The sequence below is a fragment of the Agelaius phoeniceus genome, chromosome 3, assembly GCF_051311805.1.
Source record: "Agelaius phoeniceus isolate bAgePho1 chromosome 3, bAgePho1.hap1, whole genome shotgun sequence".
Classification (NCBI taxonomy): Eukaryota; Metazoa; Chordata; class Aves; order Passeriformes; family Icteridae; genus Agelaius; species Agelaius phoeniceus.
In genome coordinates, this window is record NC_135267.1 from 15,775,159 (window position 1) to 15,798,753 (window position 23,595).

The 23,595-nt window shown below is 39.9% G+C and overlaps 2 protein-coding genes across 10 annotated transcripts in view; one reads left to right on the forward strand and one right to left on the reverse strand.

Moving 5' to 3' along the window:
- KHDRBS2 (KH RNA binding domain containing, signal transduction associated 2) overlaps nucleotides 1–18,790 on the reverse strand; it is a 340,503-nt gene extending 321,713 nt beyond the window's left edge. For 8 of the 9 annotated variants that reach the window (XR_013181236.1, XR_013181235.1, XR_013181233.1 and 5 more), the window contains exon 1: nucleotides 18,437–18,790. Coding sequence is in view for 1 of the 9 variants with exons in the window: in XM_054629453.2 (XP_054485428.1) it covers nucleotides 18,437–18,527 (91 nt within the window). In the remaining 8 variants the exon portion in view is untranslated. The remainder of the gene's footprint in view (nucleotides 1–18,436) is intronic. The other variant, XM_054629453.2, reaches the window with a different exon arrangement.
- Nucleotides 18,791–19,685: 895 nt separating this feature from the next.
- Nucleotides 19,686–23,593, forward strand: LOC143693505 (uncharacterized). Its single transcript, XM_077174776.1, has 2 exons — nucleotides 19,686–20,386; nucleotides 21,432–23,593. The coding sequence occupies exon 1, from the start codon at nucleotides 19,729–19,731 to the stop codon at nucleotides 20,176–20,178; it is 450 nt and encodes a 149-aa protein (XP_077030891.1). The 5' UTR covers nucleotides 19,686–19,728; the 3' UTR covers nucleotides 20,179–20,386; nucleotides 21,432–23,593.
- The last annotated feature ends 2 nt before the right edge of the window (nucleotides 23,594–23,595 follow it).

Genomic DNA, 23,595 nt, shown 5'->3' on the forward strand with positions numbered 1-23,595 from the left:
AAAATGAAGCTCAGACCTTACTCTCACAAGTTCTTGATGAGCTAAGGGACATGTTGTACTTAGAGGTAGCAGTCCAGCATTTATTTGGTTGTTTGCTTGCCTGTTTGCCTCACTGGCATCTCTCTGGCCTACTGACATAAAAGAAAGTGGCTTGGAGCAGAGGCAAAATGCCTCTGCAGGTCCTGGCAGATTAGGAAATAGTGGCCTTCTCTGGCAGTCATTCTTGGAAATGAGCTGAAGCAGCACAGAAGAGAAGCAAGCCAGCAGTTTTACCTCCAAGCAAACTAATATATGCATGACTCCTGAGGAAGAACTGTTTAGGAGCAAAGAGCTACAATATCTGCACAGTTATGCCAAGATGCCACTGCTCTCTGGAAGCAGACTCTACTCTACTTGCTGGTGATTGACCACTGCACTGCACTAGCCCAGTTTATACCATCTGCTGTGCTAACTTTATACAGAACCCATTTGCTGTGGGGTTTCTGGGAGCTGTCTGGCTAACTATCGTTTCTCCATTTTTTAGTTTCATCATATACTCACACTGTTTCCAGAAAAAAAACTGGGGGAAAATTAAAATAAAAATTAAAATAATTTGCTTGTTGAAGAAACATTAAGTGTAGGAAAACCATCAATATTGACCACGTGGAGAACACACACAGACCCACACCAACTGAAAGTCTGAGGGAGCTGGTGAAGTTCTGGCAACAGAGTTAGGAATAAGAAGGGAAACCTTCTGTGGCACTGAAAAGCAGGTGGAAAAGGCATAAGTATTATCTGTTTTACTTATTAGGGTTATCTTTGTAAGACTAATTTTCATGAGTCATCACTACTCTCAAAATTTTAAGACAAATGTATTTGTAGAATACAGTAGTTGTATTTGGGTAGAAAAATAATTTTAAATTAATACATCATCTATGTTAGACCAATACTATAGATTTTCTTCTCCTTTATACTAGAATTTTGTGTTTTAAAATACATGAAATGACCTCAAAAGAATAAAACCATCAAAACCAACTAATTCACAGGTGTATTTTCATCCTTACAAAGTAAATTTATATTTACTAGCAATATGTTTCAGAAATGGTGCTATTCACTTTTTACCATAGACCAAGTCACACTTTTAGATTACACTGGAATTAAAGGAAAAACTATTAAGTACATTTCTGATTAGCATAAAGGGACATTAAAGATAATAACAGATAACATCAAGAAACCCAGAGCTAATGAAATCCTCTTTTCTTGCAGCCTTTGTTAAAAAAAAAAAAAGATTAATTCAGCAAGGTAGTCTTAAAACATGAAAGATCTTGGAATAGTTTTAGGTTAAATACTACTTAGGTCAATCATTTTTTAGTTCTCAGACTGGTTAAACATAATAGAATTTATACTAATTTCATAAAGGTACAACATGGCACAAAGCTCAAGAAAACAATCCTGACTAAAACTGTACTTGCTTCACATAAGGCAGATCACTTGCTGTGGCATGGTCCAGACACTGTATCAGCTGGGATTCTGGTTTGGATAAACATCCTTGTACTTCTTCAGCTGTCAGGAGGGCCTCTGCAATAGGGACCAAAGAGACTACAACTGCTTTGTGGAGCTAGCAACACAGCAAGAGGAAAGATGACAAGAGGAAGGCAAACAGACAGAGGCAGAAGTCTTTGGGGAAGATAAAGGATGAGAAGACATCACTATAAAAGACCTGGAAAACTGGCTGAGATAATGCTAATACTGCTAATAAGTACATTTGAAAAATCAAGATTTTTCAATATTTCAAAACACTGAATAGACTAAAATACTACCAACATTCAACAGAAGAAAAGGAAACAGTAACAAAACAAAATTATAAATTGTTAGTAGAAATTAATAAAGTATCGCTAAACATTATAAAGACACCAAATAATTGCTAACTCAGACTTACTACAAATCATTGGATATCTGCTTTTGCAACAAACAAATTTCTAAAGACCCCTGAAAATACTTCATCTTTTTAAACCACATATTGTCTAGATGAACAATGTTCATTTCTACTGAACTTAAAAATCCTTCTTGCACCAGTACTGTAGAAGGGTTATGGTATGTCATGATTTCAATGGGATATCTAGGAAGATGTTAGTAAAATACATTCCTTCTATTAAAACTGAAGATGATTTTGCAACTGGCAAAATCCAAGGTGCAGTTTAACAAAATTGAGTTCAGAACAATGCATCAAAAATGAGACCATCCCCATAAGAAGAGCTAGGAATTAATTTTGTTTAACTGTGTAAGAGTTCTATCAATAATATACTCATGTTTTAGGATGAAACTGCATGCACATCCAGAATTTTTAAGTAGTCCATCAAGCTTCAGTACCACATTTAAATTTGAAAGAAAACTGTACATAAAAAAACTGTAAATAAGAATATATATATATAACATATAATAATAAATATATATAATTAATTATATAATTAATATATAAATATATATAATTATATAATAATAAATAATAAAAAATAACTGTAAATAACTGTACATAAGAAAACTGTAAATAAAATTTAAATATCCATAGTTTCAAATTCTGTCTTTTTTTCTTAATTCCTCTTAATTTAATCTCAGAATTGTAACTTTCCACTGTTTTGGTGGACTTAGAGATTATTTAATGGGAATTTTTCAGGCTGAAGATCAAACAGAGCTTTACTAATACAGTTTTTAAAACATAAAACTGACATTTGACTTATTCAAAATGCAATTATCTTTTAGACTACCAATAATCTACCAGGTTAATAAAAGCTCGGGTTAAGAGGCCAATATTTATAAGTGTCATTGAGATAACTGCATTTGACTTTCTTTGCTGGCTGTAAGAACTTTCAGTAGCAATTTGATTATCTGATTCACAGAATTCACAGAATCACAAGGCTGGAAGAGACCTTCAAGATCATCGAGTCCAACCCATGCCCTAACACCTCAACTAAACCATGGCACTGGTGCCACATCCAGTCTTTTTTTAAACACATCCAGGGATGGTGACTCCACCACCTCCCCAGGAGGACAATTCCAGTACTTGATCACTCTTGCTGTGAAAAACTCTTTCCTAATATCCAACCTATATTTCCCTTGGCACTGCTTGAGACTGTGCCCTCTGGTTCTGTCAGTTCCTGCCTGGACAAAGAGACCAGCCCCCACCTGACTACAGCCACCTTTCAGGGAGTTGCAGAGAGTGATAAGGTCACCCCTGAGTCTCCTTTTCTCCAGGCTGGACACCCCCAGCTCCCTCAGTCGTTCCTCACAGGGTTTCTGTTCCAAGCCCCTCACCAGCCTCATTGCTCTTCTCTGGACACACTCAAGCATCCCAACGTCCTTCCCAAACTGAGGGGCCAGAACTGGACACAGCACTCAAGGTGTGGCCTCACCATTGCCAAGTACAGGGGAAGAATGACCTCCCTGCTCCTGCTGGCCACACTATTCCTGATCCAGGCCAGGATGCCCTTGGCCTCCTTGGCCACCTGGGCACACTGCTGGCTCATGTTCAGCTGGCTGTCGATCTAAATGTATAAGTCATAAGCAAAACATGAGCTGGCAAGTGGCAGATTAAACACTTCATGCAGCCCATCATGCCTTAAGAGACATAATATGTTTTTAAAATAAAACACTAGATATAGAATGCTGGTCTGCTTCCTGCAAGGAAGAACTCCAGGGTAAAGAAGTCAAGATACTGTAATAGCAAAACTAAAAAGAAACTGAATATGAAGAGTCAATGCCAAACAGGAACAGGCACACAGCTGGCTAATATGATCATCACTACAGATTAATGCAACTCCAACCTGTGTTAGTTTTAATAAAAAACTATTTTTCAAGCTGCTGCACTTTGTTAACATTTAGCATTGCTGAACCTGGAGACAGAGTTGAGGCGTCAAATGAACAGAATTGAACAACACTCATTCTTAGCAGAAAATTATCTCATTCTAATTCTAATGATCTCATTCTTAGCAGAAAATTATATGCTGGAGGACAGCAGAGATCCCACAAAGCAGGCATCCACAATGTGTAGTCAGCAAACTGGGGCACTCAATTCTGCAGCACAGTTTATCTGAGCAAGAAAAACCAGGCGCAGCCACTCCGTGTTTGTGTTCTTGGTAAAGCTTACACCACTGCCTTTCTGTATCCATCCACCTAGATTAGTATGAGAGTCCTAAATGGCATGTTAGAGCCAATAATGCTTTATTTGGTCAGAAGACTTGCAGTAGTCCATAAGTAAGGAACACCCTCTTTAGAGTGCACACAGCGGTGCACAAGTCTCTTGGAATTTAATCCTCAAGATGCTGTCTCAGAACAGCATCACCATTTCTGTCATCTCATTCCACTCACTTTGTTCCTGTGATGCTTACAAAGTCCCAAACTCAGCTGCCCAGCATTTCTGCACACTCTTGTTAAAAAGAAACAACTTTACAGTACTGCAATAGCAAAATTTTATTAGTAGGTATCCCATTTTAATCTGCTTATTCTCTGAGCAAGTATGTTGTCTGTAAATCTTTCATATTCCCTTATTATTCCAAAAGGTTTATGTTCTGCTTGTGTTTTGCTTACTTTGCTCACTTGCTAATTCTTGGTTCCCCAACAACAGTGAATCAATATAACATTGTATGTAGCCTTGCTCTCAAGATAATAGAAAGCAGTATATATCCTACACCAACCATGGTAACCAGACAGCCTGTAGCTGATATAAACACACTGATGAAAACTTTTTTCTACTTAAACAAAAAAGCATTTCAAGGTAAGACCAGATAATGCATTAAAAAAGAGAGTTTCAAAAAAATACGTTAAAATGACCAACAAAGCTACTGAAGATTAGAAGAAATTACAATGCAGGAAATCAAGTGCTAACAAAATAAAACATTTCAAAGGAGGCTTCTAGATGAATGCAGACTACTGGACTGAAATGGATGAGATGTGCTGGATTGACTACCAATGCTGTTCTATTACTGCCCTCCTCAGCTGGACAGGGGAGAGAAAAATGCAGCAAATGGCTCCTAGGTTGAGATAAGAAAAAGGAGGGATTCTATCATTATTTATTGACACCAGCAAAAGAGACCTGACTTGGGGAAATTAACTGAATTTATTATCAATTATATCAGAGAAGAATAATGAGAAATAAAACCAAACCTTAAAATCATCTTCCCCTTCCAACCCCTTCCTTCCTCCCAGTCTTAATTTTTGTGGAGGGATCCATTCAGTGCCAGTATCTCAGTGAGCAGCTGCAGTGGGAGCCACAGGTTGAGCTCTGGGAGCCCAAGGCCAAAGCAGGAGGCTGTGACTGTCACTTCTTCCTCTTCAGGGGAAGGACTCCTCACACACCTCCCCTGTTCCAGCATGGAGTCCTTCTCATGAAAGACAGCCCTCCATGACCTTTCCTAAAATGAGCTCTTCCCACAGGCTCCAGTTCTTACAAACTGCTCCACTGTGGGTCCCTTCCTTCTTGTAGCTTCCAAAGCATTGTACTACAATACACATGAAACCACCTTCTTGCTTCTGTGATCTTACTGAAACCCTGGTTTTGTCCTTAGACTTTGCTGCTACAAAATCTTTTGCAGCCTTTTATGATTGCAAATGGCCGTATGAGGATCCCTCAACTTTCTCACCTGTTCTCACTTTTTCTCTTGTTATTTATTCCAGCTACATGCTGGAATACTTCCTTCATGTTTGTACTCTTACACCAGCTTCCTTTCCAGTTACTTCAAGCTTAATTCTCTAGCTTGTCTATCTCAGTCATATTGTCTCCTCTATTATCCCAACTTTTAATAGCTATTTAATGATAACTCAGGCAATGACCAATCAAGAGGTTTGAAGTTCTGTAGATTTTTTCCTTTAAATAGTGCTCATTCACACAATTCAATTCACATGGACTTACTTGCTCTTCAGGGAATTCATTCAACTAAACTCTGGTGCCTTAGACATATGCTGGTTTCCTCTGCTCAAAGATTTTTGTTTTCTAAAAAACAAACTAATAATATCCAGCCCAGCATTCTCCCTTCATTTCCTACTGTCCTTCCAATCTATTATCAGTTTTCTTTGCTGCAATCATGTAAATTAATAATTAAAATATATCAGTGTGTGTTTAACCTGAAAAAACACAGGATGCTGGTTTTTAAAAAGTGCTTTTGATAGGCATGCAGGTGGTTACCATTACCTCATGCCTGGAAACATAGGAAAGACAAATGATGAAAAGAATGAATAAGATACACGTTTTACAACTTAATGTGTTTGACATCTGTTGAAATCAGAACAGCATGTGTGGGTACACAAAAACTAGAACAAAATCAGAAGGGGGCAGAAGCAGCTTGTTATTTAAGAAATGCCTAGAAGATGTCATGGTTGTTCTAAGAGGTATATTTAAGACCAACTGGATTATTTTGCAAAACAAAGAACAGTGCAGTCTAGATTCTGTTGGGCAGGAAGGCCTTCCTATCTAGACCAGGATGCATGGATGTTTGGTTGGTACATTTGAAGAGAAATCAAGAATTTCTAAATAAATTAACTGAGAGAAAGGATGGAGAAATCATAGGTTCAATACTTAACTGGAAAAGACCAAGGGTTACCAAAGCAAATAAACCTATTAAAGATGGCAGTGGAAAGCTCACTCATGGATATCTCCACAGGCAAGAGACCAACTGAACTGAAACTTTGAACGAGCAGATAATATGAATGGTGACACTTGGGTAGGAGGCATCTCCAGGACAGAATCCAAGGCTTGAGGATGGCATTTATGGGCAACTGTGTTTTGCAGTGATAAGTTTCCTGACAAACTTACTACCACCTGTACTACCACCATATACTGACACAGCACTTCAGACCTACCTCCTATAGCTTGTAATCCAAGTAAGACAGTGGCATCACATGACATAGGACAATTCACAAAAGGGAAAACAAAAGAATTATGAAAAAGAACAATAAAAAGAAAGTAAAATTAATTACAAACTTCCAGGTGCAAGATCCTCACTACAGGGTGCAAAAGACTGAGACTTATTATGCACCTGTAGATATAAAGTAGGAGATGCTATGACTTCCCTTCCCCCTCCCCCAGGTCCACTATGTAGCTTGAGGAACAAGCTTCCATACATCCAGTTCCTGGGGAAAAAGCACTAGAGGGCATTTGTACCCAACAGGACCATTGAGTGAGGAACCATGGAATAGATGGCACCCAGAAAAGATGGTCAGTGGGCATGGGATATTCAAGCACTTCAAATGAAGCAATACCAACAACCAAAGAAATGATGTATTTCAGCCTCTAAAGAAAACTTTTCTTTACTAGCAGTAATTATTCCTCAAACATGTCTTCCCAGATTTTCTCAAAAAGGCACGTGCTGCAACATCCCTCAGTCTGATGTTTGTGCAATTTACCAACACCACAGGATTACTTCTAAAGTTCCACACAGAAATAATAGGCTTCAACATGAATAATACCTCAATTCAGACACATGAGAACAATCTCAAAATTAACTCTGAACATCAATACCCATGTTTTCTAATGACTGGTTGTTTGTCAAGTTGCAGTAAATAGCTAAAAGATATCCCTTTAGAAATGAACACAAATGGACATCAAAGACTTGACTTTTTCTCCCCTGCAGTTGTCAAGTATTTTTCTTAGTGATAGCAATAATGTTATGATAGCTGAGATTAGCTGGCATCTGAAAACTCCTTTTTAAAGGTCTCCAATAAATTGGTACTGTAAAATGGTACTATTTTTCTTTCAGAATAACTCTTACAGTAAGATCATTATCTCAGCAGTACTGAGACTTGCCTCTGGACCAAACATCCCTTCCCAGTCCATGCACCTCAGGCTATAAGCATTTAAATCATGAGAGATGGGGAAGTTATAGAATTCAGAGGTCACAAGCTTATGGCCTTTATACTACTCAGTATTCAAATGAGGGACAAAATTCCTGAGGGCCTGTTGTCAGCCAGATGAAAAAGCACCCTATAGACTACTATAGGCAATAGAGATGTCTCACAGGTTATGAGACAGTTTTACTTTAATTCACTCACTTATCCAATGGAAAGAAATGGATAGTGAGTTGCTGCCTGGACTGAAAGCTCCTAGGACAAACACAGGGCCACACAGAAATTTGTAAAGATTGAAATTATACCCTCCAATACTGAATTAATGAACAAAGATGGTGCTAAAACTTCATGTCTTGGCAAGTGATCAGCTCAAAAACACTTTAGTCATTCAAAACTTAAAATCAATTTGATAGCAATACCAGCAGCATGCACAAAGTGAAGCTGAAGGCAGAAGCAATACAATGCAGATCCTCTCCACAGATTCAGAGTTCAGAGAACTTGCTTTTACTAACCAGTATTGTGTTACTTAGCAAAACTTTTTAAGTTATAAACCATAATAAAACAATTTTCCAATGTAAGGATAGGATAAAGCTCTTAATACTATTTTTTTAAGCTTTGGGAAAGGTTTTGATGTTGTCCTCTGTCTGTACCTGTTGGCAGAAATCCCAGAAGCCACCTGTGCAATAGAATTAGGAGTCAAGAATGTATTTTTGGAATGCACTGAAAAAATGTGTTTTTTTCAATCGAGTAGCAAAAAGAGAAACCTTGCCCCAAATCCCTAATTTAGTTCCTCTCATTCACACATCCATCAAACACAAAATACTGAACATTAAGTGAGGACTTCAGGAACCTTTTAGTTAAGTTTTATTCAGATAAAACAGATAGATAAAAGTAGTATAATAAGCATCTGAAAATGCTGTTGGTCTATTTAAAAAAATTACACTAAATCAATTCTTTCTGAAAAGCTTCTGTTAAGAATTACATAAAAGCTTCTATTTAGAATTACAGTTTGATACTGTTGTATTGCATGCCTTCAGAGGGACTCCCTAGGTGTCTGCCATCTCTACATATGGGTTAAATTATCCAGTAAATAAACACAACAATCTATGTTACAGTGATTCTCCCAGTTTTATACTAAACAGCAACTGAGATCTTCCATGTTAGTAATATTTACAATTCATTGCAGCTTCTAATTATTTTCTATTTGCCTCCAAATCAGGACAGCTTAAGTGTTTAGATGGATGCAGAATCACATCAAGTTCCTGCTTTGTGTCAAAACCAAGCTGCTCCATTTCCACTTTATGCTGAAAACATCTCCCACTTCCACCACAAGAAGCACTTGGAAAGCTTACAGTACAAACATTCCTTAAAAAAGGCATTATATCAAAATATTTCTAGCAAAAACTTAGTCCTCTCTTCCCCCTTGCATCTGACATATCATTCCAGATTATTCACACACTTTGGAGCAGCATGAGACTTTTTGTGCTGAACAGATGGTTTGTGCATTCTAGCAAGCTGGTACTGCACGAACATCTTTTTGTCATGCACAACTCAACATAAACTACTGTATTGCCAGGTTACCTCCCAGTTTAGTCTTCAGAAAAAGAAGAGCAACAAAATAGGTAACATGAACAACTGTTTTCCCACATTCACTGCTGACCTTGGACCCCTTTGACACTGATGAGCAAAAACCTTCTTCACAGACTTATGCATAACCTGATCTGTTGGTGTTCACAGTGAACCATTTGCAGCAAGTAAAGAACAAACCAACCACTCCTCTAACAGCAGCAACAGCATCTGGACACCCCCTAAAAAATCAGAGAATCAGGGCATTCTGCAATATTGTATTCACAAAGACAGAATGATCTTTTTAAATAGGAGTGTATTATCAGGAAAAGGAGTCCATGCAATATAAGAACTGGGTGTGGCAGATTACCCACCAATAGCTTTTGAGCACAAATAAATTGATATAATTCATTCATTTACTTGGATCTACAAGTATGAGGAGGATGTTATTTCAAATTTTACAATGAGTTAAATCCTACCACCTTGCATACACGTATAAGTGAAATAATTGCACATTTGTACCTGTGCAAATGTAAAAGCTAATTAGATAGTTCTACAGCCCTATGGAGACACCAGGATAATAAGCATCATTTACCAAAACTAACTCTGCATTTTCATGTTGAACAGCTATCTGAAGACCGGAAGGAGAAAGGTCTCCTGGAATTTATTTCATCAGTCCTTGGTCTGCCCTTCAAACAACAAAATAAGAGACAGTAAGTCACTTAAATTTGGTGCTGCTCCTTTCAGAAGAACTGGAGAAAAATCAGGTTAAGTTAAAATGGGAAAGTCAAGGGAACAGCTCCATAGCCACAGCAAATCAGTGTAGTTCTAAGTATTTAGGAAGAACAATGTCTCACTCTTTCCCCAGCTAGAGCTCACATTCTGACCTCAGAGCAGCTCCTAACAATACCAAAATGTTCTTTCCACAATCTCAAAAAAGACAAAATGCAACAAACAAGTTTGCTTAGAAATATTTAGAAAAATCAGCAATATGAGCCTACATTAGCAGAAACATGGAGACAAAAATGTGCACTGGGAGAGGTAAGTTAACTCAATTTTTTAATACTGAAAAGCCATTTTAAAACACGCACACAGTCCCTGATTTGATGACAAGCTCTCTAACTTCAAGTATTTGAAAGAGCTTTGAAACATACACTTACATCCCAGGGAACATTGAACTACAGGATTTGTTTTCTTTCTCCAGTGCTCATACCTCTTAGGAAAACTGTTTTTCCTTGATTTGCGGTGCTGCTCTTTGGAAGTTGACTGATTATGAGTCAGGGGCTGTGACCCCTACTTTTGCTTTTGCTGAAGACACACACCTGCCTTTACTAGTTAGCAAAGCCAAAATGCTTCTAACTATAAAACAAATACACATTCTGTTCCAGATCTAAAGCAGAGCAAAGAGGAATGCATGTTTTGATAAATCTACAGACTAGCACATAGTATTATTTTTTCCAACAGTTATATTGATTGCCAGAATTTGAACTATTATATGAATCAAAAGCTTTTGACTTTTTTCTACATCTGTCAGTGTAACCCTTACATCAAGGGATAGATGCTAGAATAACTGATGAGCACTTCAGCAGGTGCAGAGAAATTCCAGAACAGCAGTGACCTGCCCTGCATCATGCTAACCCAAGGACAATAAACAGGAACGCCCAGTGCAAGCAGAGCATTTGACGATTTTAAGATGTCTTTGGTTATATCATATGCAGCCATATATGACCCTCAAAACTCTATACCATCTTAATTAAGCATGGATGATCTTCAAAATTGCCATATTAGCATTATTAGAAGTTTCACTTGATAATTTTTTCAGTATTCAAACTAAAAAATTCCCTATCAACAGCAAAGGTTGTGGAATCAGGAACAGGCATACATTATTTCAGAATTTTTTTTTTGAGGGGGGTGGGGGAGTTGGAGGTTTTTAATCTGCTGGAAGTCTTAAATAATTCTTCTAGTTTTTATTAGTTTCAGCCCTTTTTAGGATAAGGAAATAGCTGTACTCATTTCCAGCAGGATTCTAATTAAAATATGACAGGATTTACAGAGGACTGTAATAAGCAGGATTATTTCTGCTTGCAAATTTTAAAAAGAGTAATTTTGTACCCAAAGTAATAAGAATACTACACATTTCTTATGAAGGTCTTTTCACATCGAGATCTCAAAGATTAGAATGAAATTCAGCATCAGTCTATATCTTACAGATGGGAGTTTTAGAATGTATTCACTGAAGATATGTAGTACAAGCCAACACTCCATGTACTATGCACATCAGATCTTTACACGAGCTTTAAGGTTTTCCATTTTTCTGGTCAGACTGCACAATTTTATTTGCTTATACAGCCAAAGATTAAACTGCAGCATCAGTAAAGTTCTATACTTGACACACTTGATTTTTAAAACTATCTGCTTCCTTGCTTATTCTGATGTAGTGCACTGATACCCATCCAAGGACTGAAAAATTCAGGGTGAAGAAAAGATGAATGCATACCTTCACAATGCTTAGCAGAGTCCACCTGCAAAACTGATTTTTTTTTTCTGTTGTGTATGCTTTCTTAACACCTCAAATCCCTGCTGAAAACACTCCTCCTACTATTTAATCTCAAAATATTTTAAAGACAGTTGTATATTCTAAGATTAGCTGTGACAACACTGAATTTTCCTCCACATTCAGCAGTTTGTTGGAGAAAAGAGATTTAATTGAAACAGTTAAAACAGCTTATTTTTGAAAAGGCATTCTAACCCAGAACTGAGGCACCAGGTGACTGCAGCGACCCTGCCAATCCAGAAAACAATTATTTCATAAAAGCAGCTTGTGTGGCCTACAGTACAGCTACAAGGCACAGAAAGGTTAAACATATTCCCATTTTAATAAACCTTGGAGAAGAACTACCAAACAGCAGTGACATTTATGTCTTCTAAAGTAAGGTCTGAGACCTCTCATAGTTCAAGCCTGAATCCTGTGTCCTTGTGTCATGGAGGAACTGTTTCACTCTCATGGCACTGCTCTGGTGGGTTAGGATGATGTTTTAGCCTTTATTGGAAGACTCATGCACAGATCACTGCTGATCATATCAGGTTTTATAGACTACTAAATAGCCCAGCATGCTCCAGCATATCTTGCTGTCAGTATGTGCTGTCTGCATATTGCCTAAATGAGAAAAGCATACATCCAGTGAAGAAGAATTGGATGTATCTGTTGGCCCTGACTAGCCCTCTCCCAGAAGGTGCCAGGATATGAAGCTCTATTTTGGCATGTGGAGCCCAATCATGCCACCTCCTGGTTAGGAATGGCCACTCTATTCTACACATTACACAGGTGTCCAGGGCTTAGGAAGTCAGCAGTTGACAGGAATGTTCTACTCAGCTGTCCAGGTATTCTGCCTTCTCTTGGTACTAACCGCAAATATTAACAAGTCTCCAAAATCTTGAATTTTAAAATGCTTACTTCAAGGTATAGAGGAAGAGAGCTGGACAGTTAGAGCAGTTACACTCTGAATGTACACACCAAGGAGACTAAATATGACATAAATTTACTAAAAAAATTCCCAGGACAAGTGAAAAATATTCTTCTTCAAGGAAAACATTCACATTGCCAAAAAACTAGCACTTTGTTGATGAGGCTCTGGGCATCCAGATAAACCTCAGCAAATACCTTTGACCTTCCCTTCAACAGTTAGTACTAAATTCTGATATTTGCACTAAATTGCACCTTTAGCAGCCCCACTGATTCAAACAGCACTATTTAAAGAGAAAAACACCTTTTATTTTAAACCAGAGTTTAAATCAGAATCTAAACTTCAATTACTGCACTCATATTGTTGCCTCTTTGCAAAACAATTTACTGTGTTTCAAAGTACATGTTTTCTAAGATCACAGATCAAATAGTCCTAAGTGGCTTCAGATGTCTGAAAGAATTTTGTTATTTTTATTTTTTAAATCACATCTATCATTTCTTTTTTCTCTCCTCTGAAGCAAGAATGCCTTTTAAGACTAAGAAGCTGGGGTCAAGATAAACCTAACATTTGCTTTGTTATACTCATTCTAACATTTTATAATATTTTGTTTTCCATAAATCTGGTTATCACTTGGGATTCATCTGCATTACATTCTGCAAGGCAAAAGCATGTCCTATTGGCTATACCAGTCAACAGATCATATTTGTACTACAAGGACTGCCTGATAGCCCACTAATGGCAACAGAAAGATTCCCATTAACTTTAGTCAGCTTTGAACCAAGTCCATAATGCCTAGCACATCACTACTTTATAAAAATCCTAAGTATCTTGTATTCATCTAGAGTTTGCACTTTCTATTGAAAAGGCTCCAAATGATCAATACAAATCTAGTTTCTAATGAAACCAAGGTACCTAAAATACACGCTCTGAATATTAGCATGTTTCCTGAGTCAATCTACTGGGAATTTACAGTGCATTTCTTGAGACAGCAAAGCAAACAATGATTAATACCAGCTATTTTGTGAATACAGATTTCTTCTCACCTGATGTAAACATCAGGAATAAAATAAACAATAAGCAGAACAGTGACCACTCACAGATTAGTATTATTGTATGAATTTACATTAATCTTATTTTAGTTGAAAGGCTTGTTGAGACAAGTGAACTCATAAATTTGCAAGCATATTTTCACAAGTAGTTTTCAATGAAAAAAATGATAAAAATTAAAAAATATCAGAGACCTGGTTTTATTAAGTCATAGGCTTGATCAACAGCCTTTCACATCTAGGGTTAAGGATATGATTATCACATTCTGTATTTCCAAGACAAATAATTTTCATACAACAACCATATTATTATCCCAGGTTTTTAACAGAAACACAAACTTATGAACTAAAGTTGCATTCCTATATGAAAAGAAAAATCAGTCTCCAACAGTCCAAAGAAATCCCAAACCTACATATGACAATGTATTAGATGAAATCCTGAATATAAGACAAAATAAACTTGCATTATGTCAACAGTTTTCTACTCGCTAGAACTACTACTGCAGGCTTGTATGAGAGACCCTATTAATTAATGCTCAGTGTAAAGACTAATGTTTTGAATAATCATGTCCTATCCTACAAGAAGCCTGTATGTGGATGATAGCTGAGCTATATGAGCCTAATTTACACAACTTGGAGGTTTAACAAACTCTGCTATGCCACATGGAATGATCTAGGGACTTAACTCAAGGTCTGATTCTCATTGCCTTCAGAATGCCAGCTGAAATTCTGAGGTCAATTGCACTGTCATTATAAAAGAGAGAAATTAGCTACATCATTACCCTAGTAATGCTGATATTTCCATGGGGAGAGATGATCTTACTTTGGCCAGCTCTTTCCAATAGGTCTTTTTCTTTTATGTTTATATTACAAAACACAGAGCTGGTAAGAAAACACTAAGCAAGATATTCCGAAGCTGCACACATATAAATAAAGACATACACACACACACATATATATATACACATACATATATATATAATTTGCTTGACCCCAGAAAGTACACAGACAATTAGCTGACATTTCAGCCTATTAAATGGAATGCTGATATAAAACCAGTTTTGAACTATCCAACTGGTTGTATCTTTCTATGTCATCCAGCCCTCCACAGCTAAAGTGACACACTTATTTTTGTATTTATAACCACGGACATCTTACAGAAAGTAATAAATATTTACAAACATGCTGAAGTAACACATATAAGGAGCTGGTAGCTTTCATGGAAGGGAGCAGCACTAGAACAGAGAGGCTCTCCATTCTCTCTGGAGCTCTGGAGTGTGCTGCAGTACAAGCACAAGCTGGGTAAAACAGGTACTGCTCAAGAACATGCTCTTCACTTTTGACATTTTTTTTATCTAACCAAGCATTACTTGACCTCATACATTTATCAGGACATCTCCTGACTAAAAGCAGAACAATCCCACCTGAGAAAATAACTACTGTTAACCAGTATAGAGTAAAATAGTTTAAAGCTATACATGAAACAGGGACACTCTTCCAGCTCTTATAACAGCCTAGTACACAAAACAGTTCCCTTGATACAGAAAAGCCCTTTCCAGTAGTCCATTGCCTTTTCTTTAGAGTTCAACTACCTATTACAATTAAAAGTTTTTTAATTTTCATTACTGAATGGATTATATTCTCAGAGTGCCTATGTTCAATGCAGATTGCAAAAGTTTTAAAAAACTTAGGCTGAGACAAGTATCACCAGCCACTCACAAGTTCTTCTAGGAGATGACTTACTAATGACTTTTCAATTGCTAATAGTACAATCGTCATGTAGGATCTACTTCTACATGAAACAGGTTATGACCCATGGGGAAACCAAGTATCTCCTGATTAAGGCACTAAATTGGCCATTCAGAGACTTAAGTTCATTGTCAGAATCCACAACAGATTCCCACAGTGGTTTTTAAAGAAATTGGATTTTGTCTCCACACCTTGTATTTAAACACCACTTGTACCTTTTTCCTCACCTCTCTTTATGCTGTTTGGTAAGTATGCAAATACTCTGCCAAAGGAAATGTCCCTTTTCTGGGGATTTCACCAGACCCAGGTAAGGGCTAAAGTAAGTCCTAGTCATCCCTTAATGGTGAGGGATAAATAGCTACTGATTGAAATATGCATCTGACACAGGTCAACCTGAAGGACACAGACCTACATACTGAAAACATAAGTAATATGTTGGTTTTAATATTGGTTAAGTACACCAAAACACATGAACAAAAAAAAACCTATGCAACAGAATCAAACAAATAAACGAAATTATTGGGGGAAAATGGGCAGTCTTATCTTTACAAGTAAATCCACTGTTGCAAATCAGAAGCATTTTTCTGGAATACTTATTGCTTGTGTGCCCTTCTGCGGTTTCTCACAGCAACACAACTGTTCTCAACCTCAGGTTTTAGCAGCCAACATGAAACAACACAGCACCTTCAAGTCAGAGTGAATGCTTGAGGCTCTGAGCACCACAGCAAATCTACACTTGTGCATTTGATACAAAATGTACTGGCAATCAAAAATGCTTAGGATGCCACAAAAAGAACACCTGGCTGGCATCATTATGGATGAAGCTGATTGCACATTACATTCTAAAGAACAGAAAGCCAGAGTCTGGAAATAATGTTTTATATCATGAACATAACCTAAAAATTATTCACTACTACAGAGATCCTTGCAGGATCCCATTTTCTTCTGTCACCCAAAAAAGAAAATTCTGCCCATTCTATAAATTTCCTTTGTATTTATACCCAGCAGCAACCAGTGCATTAATTGTAATTTTCTTAAGTAGTAACATTCTAACCATGGTTAAGTGTTTTAACAGCCATCATATGTTAGACTGTACAACAAATCTCTAGAAAGCTTGACAGATGGTGTTTTGAAGGATAATGCCAGGTACCTGGTGTGAATCTGACATTAGCATTCTCTCAGACAACTCACCTTCATCTTTTAAAAAATCTAGTGAAATAATGTATAATCCTACTTATGCTAAGAAGGAATGAGAAAACTGTTCATTTACTCAATCCCACAGTTGCTCAAAATGCAACTTCTACACGAACTTGATGCCTAGAAAAACCAATTTTATTTTCTTTTTTTTTTTTTTTACTTTTCTTTGCCTACTTTCGGTTTTGTCCTTCCTGCATTTTCCTCCTTTCCCAGACACACACACACACACTCTCAGTGGATACTTCCCCCCTCTGGGAAAAGATCGAACTGCAAGGCTCAAAAAATATATTCCTCTAAGAAATACGGACTTTGTTTATAATATGATTATTAGAAAAAAAACCAACTGTAAAAAGCAGCATGGCTGCCTCTTTAGCAGCAAGGCAGCTATGACAAAAGAGTACTAAATGGCTCTGTATTCATACTGAAATTCAGTATGAATTTTAAAGCTATCAAACAGAAGCACTCCAACAAAACCTGGACTCGATATCTTCATTCACAATCAATAGAACATACATTAAGGAAAGACAATATAAAAAGTGCTGACAGAGAAAAAACACTTAATGCTTAGCATGGTAAATCTGAATTAGTTATGATTTTCTTTAAGTCATAAACAGAACTTGGGAAATTATTTGTCACCGCTGAATGTGAGCTTGTTTTAATGTGTGACTCTCAAGGGCCTGACCTTACATTTCTTTGCTTTAATCTCATTTGAGAGCTTGATATGTTATCTTGATTTATGCATCATTCTTTACACTTCTTTTCAACATTAGGTTCCAAGTTTAACAGGGTTTTTTAAAAAGACTATTAAGAATATAAGAATAAAAACATGTATAAGAGGAACTTAATGGATTATACTTTGGCAAAAGTTGAAACTCTGTACCACGAGGTCTTCACTCAACCACTATATTGAGCAGTTATTAAAAGAGAGACTAAATGATAAACTTTCTAAAGAACCCCTAGCTTAGGTCCAACTAAAACTCTGCTCCTACTAAAGCAAGGAAAGCAGGGCGAATTACACTGAGTAACCAAATGTTATAACCAGTGTGTTCTGATCTCCGCGCAAAACCAAGAGGAAATCATCATGTCCTGGATGAAACTGTCATGAAATTGATAAGCCATATCCAATCAATGTCTGACATCGCGCATTCGACTATAACAGCGCCGCATTAACGGCATAATAGTATTACCGTATAAACCTTATTACTTTAGCGTGGAAAACAGGATATAACGAGTGTAATGAAACGCCAGCATCTGTCTTTGTGTAAGTGAGCCCGGGAGCCAGGGGAGCGCTTCCCGCAGAGCCGACCCAGCCGCGGCAGAGCCGGCGCGCGGCAGAGCCGGCGCACGGCGGGCGGGCGGGCGGGGAGCGGGGCACCCGCTGCTGCTGCCGCCGCCGCCGCCGGGGGCTGCTGCCCGACGGGTCCCTCGCCGCGGCCCCGGGCGGCTCCGAGCGCCCCGAACCGCCGCCGCCCCGAGCCCACGCGCGGCCGGGTCCCGCCCGCCCGGAAACCCGATTTCGCTCCGTGTCCATCGGCCGCGGCCGCCGAGCGCCGACCGCGAGGAGCGCCCCGGCCGGGGGAGCGCGGAGCGGAGCCTCACCGTCTTCCAGAAGGCGCATGGCGTGAACAAAGCAGGGATCCAGGCTGTCCTTCTCGGCCATCAGCTCGGGCAGGTACTTGTCCTGCTCCATGGCCGCGGGCACGCCGGGCGGGCTGCGCGGGATGCCGGGCTCGCCGCTCCGCGCCCTCGGCCGCCCGCTCGCCGGTGGCCGCGCCGGGGCCGCCCCGCAGGTGCCGCCGCCCCTCCCGCGGCGGGCGCTGCCCCGGCCCCGCCTCCGCCTTCCCCTCGCGCCGCGCGGGGGCGGGCACGTGCGCGGGTCGCCGCGCGCCGCTGCTCGCGCGCCTTCGCCCCCGCGCCTCCTCCTCCCGCCACTGAGCGACCCGCGGCCACCCGCGGCCTTAAATAGGGAGGCGGAGCCAGCCGGGCCCCGCCCCCGCCGCTCCCATTGGCGGCTGCACACCGCCGGGGGCAGACTCGCCACGCCATTGGCTGTCGCCAGGCGGGGGCCCGCGGGCGTCTGGCTCTCTGTCTGTCCCTCTCTCCGTGTGTCTGTGTCTGTCTGTGTCTGTGTCTGTGTCTGTCGTGGTTTCGGACTGGTATTCCCTAATTTACTGCTCCTACTAAAACCACGCTGCCATTCGCTCCCCCCACCCTTTTCCCCATTCCCCGTGCCAGGCTAGAGAGCAGAATTGGAGGAATCGAAGGTAAAGATCACGGGTTGGGATAAGAGCAGTTTACCGGAAACAGCAATGAGATAAGAAAATGAACAGTATCAGCAATGATGTTAATCACAAAAGTGTTTGAGAGAGACAAGTGATTATCATGCCAAATGCTCAGAATCGGGGTTACCCCACTGCCCCCACCACGGCTTACTGGACCAGAAGGAGCCCCTTCTCTAAGGACGAGACTCCCTTCCCTGAGGTGATGGCCGAACACCCTCTGGGTCCTGGCCATGTCCCCTCCTGGCTACGGCAAAAATTAACTCTATCCAGGCAGGAACAAGGACAGTCTGTGCGTCTGTCACTGTGGGGGTGCCTGTGTCTGTGTGTCTGTCTGCGTGCAGCTGTTTGTGACTGGCGTCCGTGGTGCCTGTGCGCGTATGCGTGACCATGTGCGGCTGTGCCCGCGCTGTGCGTGTGGGAGTACGGGCACATGTCCATGTATGCATGAAACGGTGTGTGTGTGTATTTGTGTGAAACTGTGTGTGTGTGCACGAAACTCTGTGTGTGTAACTCTGTGTGTGTCTTTGTGTGAAACTGTGTGTGCGTGTGTGTGAAACTCTGTGTGTGTAAAGCTGTCTCGGTGCTTTCTGTGACTCTGGGCTTGTGTCTATGCCGGAGAGCGCGCACTGGCTCTGTGCCCTGTGCCCGTTTGTCCACGCGTGTCTCAGCGTGCCTGTGCCGCCGGTGTCGCTGCGTGGGCATCCCTGCCCGTGCACGCCGCTGATCTCCGGGCAGCCGCCGTGTTGTGGCCGTGGCCGTGTCCCTCCGCGTGGCCGCGGCTCGGTGCCCGCCGTGCCTCGGTGCCCGCCCCGCCTGCCCGCGCCGCTCGCCGGGCGCTGTCCGCGGTGCTGGATCCGGGCGGCGGCGGCGCTGCCGGCTCTCCCGGCGCTGCTCTCTTCCTTCCCGCCCCGGCGCCCTGCGCAGCCCGCGGTGCCTCCGCCGAGCTCCGCCGCGCTCCCGGGCTCCTCGGCTCTCTGGGGTCAGGGGAGACGCCTCGCTAAAGCGGTGCGGCACCGGCGGCGGGGCCGTGCTGGAGCTGCCAGACAGCCTCTCCCCTGAGGATGCGATCAGAGCATCAGCGACCGGGCACCGCTGCGCGCAGACCGCGCCGAAGATGTCTGCCCGTGCCTGCTGGATAGGGCGCAGCCGGCGCCCGGAGGTCCGGTGGGAAAAGGGCGATCTCTGTCGAGGAATGCCGTGCTGCAGCTGCCACGGCCACGCCTGGCAGAATTAGAGCTATTATGCAATTAAAGTGTCTACAACTTGGGTAAATAAAATTGATTTTAATTAGAGTATAGCTTTAAGTATACATTTATTTTAGGTTATATTTATTCAGGATTTTGCCCCAACAGACCAAACAGACATACTTTGATTTTGAAAGTAAACAAAAGATGCATAACTCAACTCATTAAAACTCCATTTGTGGGACCTCAAGAACAAGCAGTCTATGGCACCATACAGCATTTTGTGTTCAACCCCTATTCTTTCTCAGTATGTACCACTAATACTACTATCTTAGTATTTATTCTAATGAAATAGACAATTGTTGCAATAATATATTTGTGAATGGCCTAGTACTATTCATTTCAAAGGGGTTTTTTTGTTGATGCTGTGGTGTTTAGATTTTGTTTGTTTGTTTGTTTGTGGTTTTGTTTTGGTTGGGGGGAGTTGGCAGAGGAAGAAGGAATGAAAAAGATAAAAGTCAAAGCAAAATCTTTATAATGGCATCCACAAGGTTTTGAATGTGTTCTACAGACATTACATAAAGATTTGGTCTGCAATGTTTTCAAAATCCTAAGACATATACAGGCAGCATTTATGCAATTTCCACTCAGCATGCAGATAATTGAGGGACTGCATGTGTTTACAAAAATATGTAGAGAATGTTGATGACTGATGCTTATTATTCTGTAGTATTTCTAGAAGGGAGGGATAAAATACCTGAGAACCAATCTCCCGGCTGAGAAAGAATAGGAGCAGGAAAATAGTTGATTTCAGCTGAAGAAGCAGAGAAGACTGATAGCAAAATTGAAGGGTTTAATAGTCAGTCAGCTTTTACTTCAAATTGTGTGTGGGGATAAAGGGAAGACATAAGTCCTTCTTTAAAAAACAACCAAATAAAACAAAGAAAAGCACAGAACTAAGATAGTTTATTAATAATTTACCCTGATTCAATTTACCGCATGAATAGTTCTCCTTTCCCATTTAACAGCGTAGGAAGAAATGGCCGTGTTTGCAACACAGCTCAGGTCTGTCTTGCTCAAGAGATCACCTGTGTCATCAGATTGTATTTCTGCACCTCTGTTTTTCAGAACAATTCAGGCTGGTGCTCCTCAGTTCAGAAAGAGAGAAAACCAATGATAGATGTGTTCTCCTATAGCAACTTCAAGATGACTGTAAGCCATCCTCCCAGAAGTAATCCTGGCCTGGTAGCTTTCAAGACATACCATATGGTCATGGATATGGAAAATGAATTTCGGGGGTTTTCCATCTAAGGTGCTTCAAGAATAATGTTACTTTATTCTGTTTGATTGTTCTTAACCTACTTAGATCACAGGAAGCTTTGAGCTAAACACCTTTAAGTTTATTAAACAATGGGAAGTGCTAAACTCATTTAACTCTTTTTCTGGTCAAAGGAGTAGACCAGAGTAGTAGGTTTCATTACACATCTTTTTACAGCAAACTAGACAGAAACAAGTTCCCCATAAGTTCATTTTTGAAAACTTATAAAGTTAAATTGACTTTCAGTGATACTTAGGTTGCAAAGCCATTGAGATACCTTTCTGAATTTTACCTTAAACTTCATTAATAAAAAAAAGGCATTAAAATCTGTCTGATGGGAAATATACGTTCTAATGTCATCAAACATGACTTCATTGCTAGTTGGAGATCAATTTTTTTCACAGCTACTAAAAACCAAAGACACATTTTACAACTCTTTAGTCTGAAGTGTCAAACCCAATTGAAGTTTATCTGTACTATATTTTATTGCTAATAATGAAGTCTGATAATGAAGTGGATCCCAGCATACCAGATTGCAGTTTATTCAAAGACAGGTAACAATCATTATGTATTTTTTCCAGTGTCATCCAAACACATTGTATTATTATGTAGAACTGAAGTCAAAAGGCAGTGGATGCAAACAATTGAAGGAAAAACTCCAAATGTTGCACATGCTTATTCAAAAAGTATTAAATCTTTTGAGAATGTGCAGTAAAATGAATAGTCAGTGTGAGCACAATTAGAATGAATCACCCTTCTGACACCTCACAATAAAGTTGATACAATAATTTAAGTGAATAGTTAACTATGTGTGTGTGAGTATACATAGGACCTCATACATCAAAAAATCAGAATAGTCAAGAGTTTTCCATTTCAGGAATTCAATTTGCTTTCAAATTTCTTTACTAGTTCCTTTGCTTTAGGTATGGGTAAAAGTTATCTGGTTCCTGAACTGCAGATGAGCATTTAAAAAAAATTAGGGACTTTCTTCTATAACCAAAGTAAACATCTCCTTCTCTGAAAGTAGAATTGTAATGGACAATATAAGTAATAAAGAAGGAGCAGTACATGTGCAAAAAAGAGAGAATGGCCCCACCTCCTTTACTGTATTTTATTTAATTCCTTCTTTGAATACAGTCTGTACCCAGGCTCCATCTGATCTCTCTGCATGCTGTCCTGTGGATACCAGTTCTTGTACCTTGTGGTTTCATGGTTTCATTTTGGGGCATGTGAACATGCACAGAGCTTGTTTCCATGTAACAACACTCAGATTACTACTGGGCTTTGGCCAGTGGTGGGTCCCCATGGAAGTGGCTCCACCCTCTCCTTGTAGAGGCCAGCCCTGAAGACTCCCACACTGCCAACAGCTTGCTGTATAATCCAGAAGGGAAGTGTGCATCAGCAAGGGCACAAGTCACTGCAGATCACCTTCAGACTACCCCAGGCACAGCAAAAGACTCAGACATATATGGTGCAACACACAGAGGGTTGATCTCTGCGGTAAGTCCCTGATTTCAACAGGGTTTTGGTCTCTTCACTCATACAGCTGAATAAACACTGATTTTCTTAAATGGAGACAATTCTTACAGATTAGTTATTAGTCTATACAAACCAAATAAATAAGCTTCAGTTAAAAAAATATATCAGTACTTACTTATTTTCTTTCAAGACACTAAATAGCTTCATAAACTTGGTGAACCTACAACCCTAGGAGAGTTCAGTGTGATTTCCAGGTGTAAAACAAATTCTGCCTTATGCTGTGACTGAGTTTATGACACCCACATTACAAGTTCTTAGTTCATCAAAACACATTTTATAAAATTATATGTGTTACAGCTCTAGTTCATATTAGCATTCTTGCAATGTGTAAAGAAAAAGTAACAGAAAATTTAACTCAGAGTAAATGACATGCAAGGTAGCATAACTTCACTGAAAGGTCTCCATCATTAATTTAGGATAATTTTAAGCAACATA

What these genes read in the sequence shown, in the direction of transcription:
- LOC143693505 (XM_077174776.1), top strand. Translation starts at nt 19,729, where the DNA reads ATGCCGGAGAGCGCGCACTGGCTCTGTGCCCTGTGCCCGTTTGTCCAC.